The sequence below is a fragment of the Vicia villosa genome, linkage group LG1 (assembly GCF_029867415.1).
Source record: "Vicia villosa cultivar HV-30 ecotype Madison, WI linkage group LG1, Vvil1.0, whole genome shotgun sequence".
In the NCBI taxonomy this organism is placed as follows: domain Eukaryota; kingdom Viridiplantae; phylum Streptophyta; class Magnoliopsida; order Fabales; family Fabaceae; genus Vicia; species Vicia villosa.
In genome coordinates, this window is record NC_081180.1 from 36,145,980 (window position 1) to 36,154,081 (window position 8,102).

The 8,102-nt window shown below is 31.7% G+C and overlaps 1 protein-coding gene across 1 annotated transcript; it reads right to left on the reverse strand.

Annotated features, from left to right (window-relative positions):
* Window positions 1-421: 421 nt before the first annotated feature.
* LOC131613001 (calcineurin B-like protein 1) lies at window positions 422-2,292 on the reverse strand. The gene is made up of 8 exons (XM_058884759.1): window positions 2,211-2,292; window positions 2,003-2,085; window positions 1,828-1,887; window positions 1,621-1,729; window positions 1,482-1,534; window positions 1,324-1,404; window positions 1,120-1,235; window positions 422-1,034 (listed from the first exon to the last, which is right to left on the reverse strand). The coding sequence occupies exons 1-8, from the start codon at window positions 2,290-2,292 to the stop codon at window positions 422-424; spliced, it is 1,197 nt and encodes a 398-aa protein (XP_058740742.1).
* Between the last annotated feature and the right edge of the window lie 5,810 nt (window positions 2,293-8,102).

Here is an 8,102-nt window from a genome sequence, read left to right on the forward strand (position 1 = left end):
CCATAATGTTTGAAACCATACACTTTGTATGGTTAGTTTCTGAAGCTACCTCGGTCAAGGAACCATAGGAAAATAATCACAATGCGCATGGAGGTGCTGAAGAAAGTGAAATTCAAAGGACATTAGAAGCATATGAGCAATGGTTCAATGATTCACTTGCCAAGTTGCCAAACATTTCATTTTCTATCTTTAAAAAAGAGCACTCAAATTGAGACAACAAACTATGGGAGACCAAAAGTGTAACATTCAGCCAAAAAGCTAGCAGGAGTATGAAGTTATATAGAAGAAGAAACTCGAAAGCTATGTACTTATAAGAGATTCAAAAATGAATTCATGAGAAAAAAAAGTTCCACAGAAGCTTTCAAGAAAGCTGCTCCATATGCCTTTATTCAAAAACTCTTTCTATACAATTTTTTCATCATTAAAAAAAGTGCTTAAACTCATCGCTAGATGTTGAACTTGAGCGTCTGGGTTGTGCTTCAGGTTGCGCGGCTGATGTTGAACCTCTGGGTTGAGCAGTTGAAGTTGAGCATTCAGGTTGAACATCAGTTTGTATGGTTGATGTTGAGCATCCAGGTTGAGCAGCAGGTTGCGCGGTTGATGTTGAGCATTCAGGTAGAGCAGCAGGTTGCACGGTTGAAGTTGTCGAGCATTCAGATAGAGCAGCAGGTTGCACGATTGAAGTCGTTGAGCATTCAGGTAGATTAGCAGGTTGCACGGTTGAAGTCGTCGAGCATTCAGATAGAGCAGCAGGTTGCACAGTTGAAGTTGTCGAGCATTCAGATAGAGCAGCAGGTTGCACGGTTGAAGTCGTCGAGCCTTCAGAAAGAGCAGCAGGTTGCACGGTTGAAGTCAAGTATCCAGGTTGCGCTGTTGAAGTCGAGACTCCAGGTTGAGCAGCAGGTTGCGCGGTTGAAGTTGATCCTCCAGGTTGTGCGGTTGAACTCGAGGCTCCAGGTTGCTCGAATACAACAAGTTGATCATCTTCGACGGTAGAATGGAATACAAATTCTGGGAATATGGTTGTTACCTCCCTGCAGAAAATAATCACATGAATAAACTATAAAGTCTAAACATCAAAATAATGGATTTCTTAAGAATAACACCGCATATACATACCGTAGATGTGGTATAGTCATGTTTCTTTTAATCACTCCTGGATTTCGATTAACAAAGCCTCGCCACTCATCAATGTCAATCTTTCCATCTCGGTTCACATCCGCATCCATAAATGTCTGTCCACAAAAACAACACAATATTTTCACCATAACTATTTATTCAATTTTTAATTTTCACAACCAGAAGTATTCTTGCATAAAGTACCTTGTTTAGAATGTATTCTAATAGCTCATCTGTCGGCTCATGTTGAAGCTCGCGAAGAATTGCAACAATCATATCCCTTACCTATCAAGTTTAAAATTATAACAGGTTATTTACTTTCATTGAACTTTCATAATATGTATATATATATCTATATATACCTCTTGACGCTCGATAACTCCATCGCCATTCAAGTCATACAGCTTAAATGAAACTGCATCAAAATTACTTTAACTTCAATAAATTAACAGTTAACTACAATATTAACATATATAATACAATTATTAGCATTAATATTACAATCTATCTTAGCCTCTATTGGTGTATCCGGGTGGAAGACATTGAGTGCTTTAACGAAGTCAGCTAAATAAATCTTTCCTTTCTGCCTCACATCAAATAGAGTAAAGATCTGCATTTTGAGATTTTTTTCGTATTAAAACGATAGTTCAATGATATGAATAACATAAAAAAGAGTAATTATATTTCGAAAGCAAAAGTATATAGTACCCGATCTGCAAAAAGACTTTGTCGTTGACTATCCTTCAAGAGTGCTAATTTGAATTCTTCCTACAAGTAAAGAACAGACATAATCATAATCATAATCAAACAAATTAACGAAAAATGTTGATAGAAAAATCGTATGCAGAATTTCAATACATAATGTTTTAAATATTAATAGTACCTTGCTTATTTTTCCATCAGCTTTAATTGAATTAGAGATCTTCTTAAAAAGCACTGTTAATGCTTCAACGTCACTGATAGAAACTGAAAAATAACCATAAAAAATGTGATTAACTATTTCAAATATTCTTATATTTATATACAAGAATTCACTACTCAATACTAATTAATTAACAAGATTATCTAATGTGATTAACTGATAAACATACAAGCTGTATCTGCTGCAAGGATCACTGGATTCCGTGGCCCAGGAAGTCGTTCATATTGGGCCTTAAAGTTGACACACCCCATTTCTATGAATTTTCCTGAAACATTATAACATTGTTATACAATTTTCCGAATTTTTCAAAACATGAAATCAAAGAACTTGAAGAACATTACAGATTACAAAATTCTATAGAGCTCAATCAAAGCAAGTGAAAACAAAAAAGTAAAAGAAATAAAGAAGATACACATTAAGATAAACGATTAATTTGTACGTATACCTCGGTTACACTGATCACAATGAGAACTAAATTCTTCAACTGAAAATTCTTTTAAGAGCTTATTCTGTTGCTTGCAAGAGAAATGAGTCTTGGAAGAGAATGCACTAGCTGCTGAAGAAAAGAAGTGTGATAATAACTGTTTGAGAAGTATTGGTAGTTAGCTTAGGAGTTTATATAGTTTGGGAAGTTAGTCTTAGATGCATAGATTCTGTTATGGTTTATAACAGAATGTAACTGAATTAGTTACGCATTAGGATATCATAATTGGTCAAAAGTATTTGAATATTTGGTATTTTAAGTTTATTGATGATTTTTTTTTAATCAAATTAATATCTTAGTTATAAAAATAAATATGACAGTTAACTATTTTTAAAAGACAGATTTTTTTTTGTCAATGTAGAGGTTTTAATTTTTTAATTTTTAAATAATGGTTATGAACCTATGAAGTGGTCCATATTAAAATTATCATGCTATTATCAAACGGCTTAGTGCGTGATTGGTTATTTAATGATGAAAACTAATTTTGTTTAACAGAGGATAAATATAAGATAATTTATTTTTAAATATATTTATGTCAAAATAAGTTGTATAATAAAATTTAAAATAAAAATTAATTTCTGTAATAGAATTTTCAAACTATAACTTTAATTGAGAACTAATTTGAAAGAAGAAAAAAACAATTCTATAGAAAATGAGATGAAAACAATTCATGAAAGATTGCATTATATAAACGTATCCTAGAGGCCAAGCTAGAGTGGAAATAGTGTAACTAGTTAATGTATCTATGGAATACAATCTAGTAAAAATGAAATTGTCAACAATACTGGTTTCCAATTAATAATAGGGCGGTGAAATTGAGAAACTAGCTTAATAGAGATGGTGCATTGGAGAAGCTTACCTCTATAATATCAAGCTTACTTTTATTCATAAAATTGAAATCTTCACTAATATAAACATGGATTAAATAACGATATTTTGAAGCTAATTATAGTGATTAAAATAAGAGTTTAAAGATAGTGCACTGTCAGTGTAAATCAGTTTTACACATACAACTAATCAAAATGCTTTAATTTGCCATGTAATTACAGTTTTTTAAAATTAATTAAAAATAGCCTTTATTCTGATGCATGTCTCACATTGGTTGACAGTGTAAAAATACTTTACACTGTCAGTGCATTTCCTTTTTTCCCTTAAAATAAAGGGAAAAGATATGCTTACACTATTATTGACATTTATACCGTATTAATGTATACAACATATAATAATTTTATTTTTTATTTTTTATTTTTTATATTTTTGGGTTATTACCATTTTACCCCCTGTCATATAGGTCATTTCTGGTTTACCCTCCTGTAATTTTTTATTTTTTTTTGAAAAACAACCTTGCCATTTCAAAATACTAACTTTTTAGCCCCTAAAGTCAAAATCCGCAGGAGAATCTGCAGGTTTCCTACGAATTTTCTTTCGGATTTTCCTGCGGATTTTGACTTTAGGGGTTAAAAAGTTAGTATTTTGAAATGGCAAGGTTGTTTTTCAAAACTTTTTTTTTACAGGGGGTAAACCAGAAATGACCTATATGGCAGGGGGTAAAATGGTATTAACCCTATTTTTTTATCATTTAAATGTATAATAATCATTACACTAATCTATAATATAAGAAAATTAATGGTTGTGAAAAAGTCTACAATACGCTTATTTAATTTTTTGCCACCAGATTAAAATTGTGGTTATTTGGTCTTTGCACAATAAAGTTCTTAATTTTATTATTAAAATAATACAATCCTCATATTTTATCAAACTTACCAAATCTCTCTTCATTCTTTATTTTTTTTCTCTTTCTCACTTCTTTCTTCCACAAAAATATCTATTATTAGTATATATATATATATATATATATATATATATATATATATATATATATATATATATATATATATATATATATATATATATTTTATATACGAAAAATGGTATTTCTGATTGAAATATTTTTTAGTAAAAAATTGTATACGGGAAAAATTTATTCAAAAAATCTATTATTGATCTAAATATTTTTATATACGAAAATTTAATATTGATCCAAATATTTTTGTAAATGATACCTAAATAAAAATAATATTTGTATACGAAAAAAAGAATCTATTATTTACGGAAAAAAAGTATTTATGATCCAAATAATTTTTATTCAAAAATGGTATATAGGAAAAAATTTACTATTGATCTAAATATTTTTATGTACGAAATTTACTATTGATCCAAATATTTTTTTAAATGATACCTAAACAAAAATGAAGTCTGTATAAGGGAAAAAAAATCTAAATTGATCTAAATATTTTTATATACGAAAAATGTTATTTATGATCCAAATATTTTTATTCAAAAATGGTATACGGAAAAAAATCTACTATTGATCAAAATATTTTTATATACGAAATTTACTATTGATCCAAATATTTTTTGTAAATGATACCTAAACAAAAATGAAGTATGTATACGGGAAAAAATTATTATTGATCTAAATATTTTTATATATAAGAAATGGTATTTATGATCAAATATTTTTTATCCAAAAATAGTATACGGGAAAATAATAGTCTATTATTGATCTAAATATTTTTATATACAAAATAATCAATTATTTATCTTTTTTTTTTTCTTTTTTAACATTTTATTTAAAATAAATGATGTATCCAAATGCGCGTAACAGAACAGAACTCATGCGTATGCACTGGTTTGTTACTAGTTGAATGGATAAAACAACATCGTGTATCAAATACACTAACTTTTATTTTGATTTCCGTGCAATCAACTTTTTCTTTGCTGTATTCTACGATGTATAAAAAATGTTGTGTAAACATAGTACAACTCATAAATAAAAAACTAAAAATGTTGTGTCACGTTTCATGAGAAGTAGACCAAGGATGGAGGACAGTAATAAGGAAAAGAGACAACATCAGGAGAAAAACTGTGTGGAACTAGAAGACTTTAAAAAAGAGTCGAAGTGAGTCTAGAATCTCTATCATTTTTTTCTTCCCTTCCTTTTTGGAGGAGTAGGAAGATTGACTGCGCATATCGAAGAAGAAGCTGCGCGTCAGAACAGTTCGACAAGATTTGTGCAAGTTTGCCGTCTGGTGTCAGAATGACTCGTATTATACCTTTTCGAAAAGGAAATTGGCCCTTGGGTTCAACACATTGCTTTGTAGTGATGTATAGGATTTTTAAACCATTTGAGTTTGTTTCACGTCCGAAAACAACATTATAGAAATTTCAGTTTTATTTTTCCACAATTTCCGCAATTTATGTTTTTTTTTTGTAGTAATTTTCACATTAGAATTTCTTTTTCCTGTATTTAAATACTCTTGTGAGTGGTTGCCATGATATCTTTTCATTATAATAAAATTCAAAATTTTCTTCTTTCTGGTAAATTCCAGCTTATCTGACTTGTTTTACACTTGCAATCCCGTGTTTTTATTCTAGGTTTAGTGTTTGCTATTTCTTTAGTGTTTTCCACTACGTCAGTTGGCAAAAAGCAGGTTTTCTCCAGTTCTTTTCGTAGCTAGATTTACCTGTGACAAAGTTGATCTTGACGGTATTATCGCAACTTTTACCACGACCCTAACTGCTTTGGCTGAATAGATGACAACTTTAACAACTCAGATGAAAAACTCCAACAACAACGAGAATCAATAAAGAGACGGGAGAAGGAAACCGATTAAGGTTCATCGGGTGGAAACAATTGTGCTATTATTTCTAAAAATTTAAGTTTTGAAGAAGAAGAACCTTACGAGGAAAAGGTAGTTGATGATGGGAATCCATATAACCATGATTATCGAATGAAGGATGATATTTCATTATTCTATGGAACGATGAGCGTGGAGGAGTTTCTGGATTGACATACCGATGCTGACAAGTGAATATGGTGGCAATCACACTTAAAAGTAATTTTGTTATTTGATGGGATAAACTTGTTGTTCAGAGACAAATGAAAAGGAAGGGGTCGGTCAAAACATGGCGAAGAATGAAACAGTTGATGCTGGAGGGTTTTTACCAGAGGATTATGAACAAATTCTTTATAAGATATGTATTGAGTATGTTTAGTGCATGAGAATTGTGATTGAATACATTGTTGAGTTCCTGTGTTTTCTGAGCGCAATGAATTGGGAGAATCATAGAGCCATAAAGTGGCTCGATACATCCGTGGTCTAAAGGGATCCTTGCAGGAGAAGATGGGTTTACAAACTGTATGGACCATAGCTTAGGCATTCAGTATAACTTTGAAGGCAAAATTAATGGAGAAATTCTCTCGAAATTTCTCATCTTTTAGGTATTCGCCCCAAAATAATTTTGATTTAGTCGGCGTCAAGGAAAAGAGTGCAACAACTATGGATTCCAACCTTGAGAATAAGGGGACTAGCAACCCTAGCGGTGTGCAGCAGGGTAAAGCAACAGTCTAGAGAAAGAATAATCTATATGCTAAACCCACTGGAGACACCTGCTATTGTTGTATTGGAAGAGGCCACGAATAAAATATTTTTCCAAAATGGAGAGTCATTATTGTTGCGGAAGAAAGGGAAGAGGAAAAGGAAGAGAAAGACATGCACGTGAGAAAGATGAACATGCATAGGTTGAGTTTGCAGAGGAAGTATTTGATGATAGGGTAAATTTTGTGTTTAGAGAATTTTACTATCATCCAAAGATGAAGAGCAACACAATAATTTGTTTAAAACACCTTGTTCTATCAAGAACAAGGTGTGTAATTTGATTATGGATAGCGACAACATGGAGAATCTGATGTTCACAAAAATTTGTAGATTATTTAAAGCTGTCCACGGAACCCATGAGAAGCCATACACCCTCGGTTGGGTAAGCAAGGGATCCCAAGTTCAAGTAACACTATCCTGCAGAGTTCTTATCTCTGTTGAAGAGCAGTTCAGAAAAGAGGTACTTTGTGATGTTCTTGATATGGATGTTTGTCATGTTTTTACTTGGTAGACCTTGAAAATTTGATAATGATATCACTTATCGAGGAAAGTACACCATGATGATGTTTACATGGTGCACACATAAAATTTCTATAGCTCCTGCTTTGCACTTTGATAAGAATCTAAGAGGAAAGAAATCTAGTTTCTTGGTGATGACACATAGTGAAAAGGAGCACGATGAGGTTGTTAAAGAAACTATATTTTTATATACAGTACTGATTAAAAGGGGTGATGAGTGATGTAAAGGAGAAAACAATAATTTCATAAGAAGTGTTAGGGGTCCTAAAGGATTTCAAGAATTTGGCCGTAGTTGAGCTACCAAACGATTTGTCTCACATGCGAGATAAATACATGGAAGTGAAAATTTTCAATGTGGGAGAATATGTGATGACGTTTCTGCGTAAGAAGAGGTTTCTAGTTAGTACTTACAACAAGCTGCAATCAGATCAAGCTATTTATCAAGAAGAGAACTCAGAGTCGAGTTCTTCAGAAGTGAAGGAGATTGATGTAGGAAGATTGGTTGTGTGTATCGAAGCAGAAGTCGCATGTTGGAACGGTTCGACATATATGATTTGTGCAAGTTTGGCGTATGGTATCAGAATGACTCATATTATACCTTTTCGAAAAGGGAAAC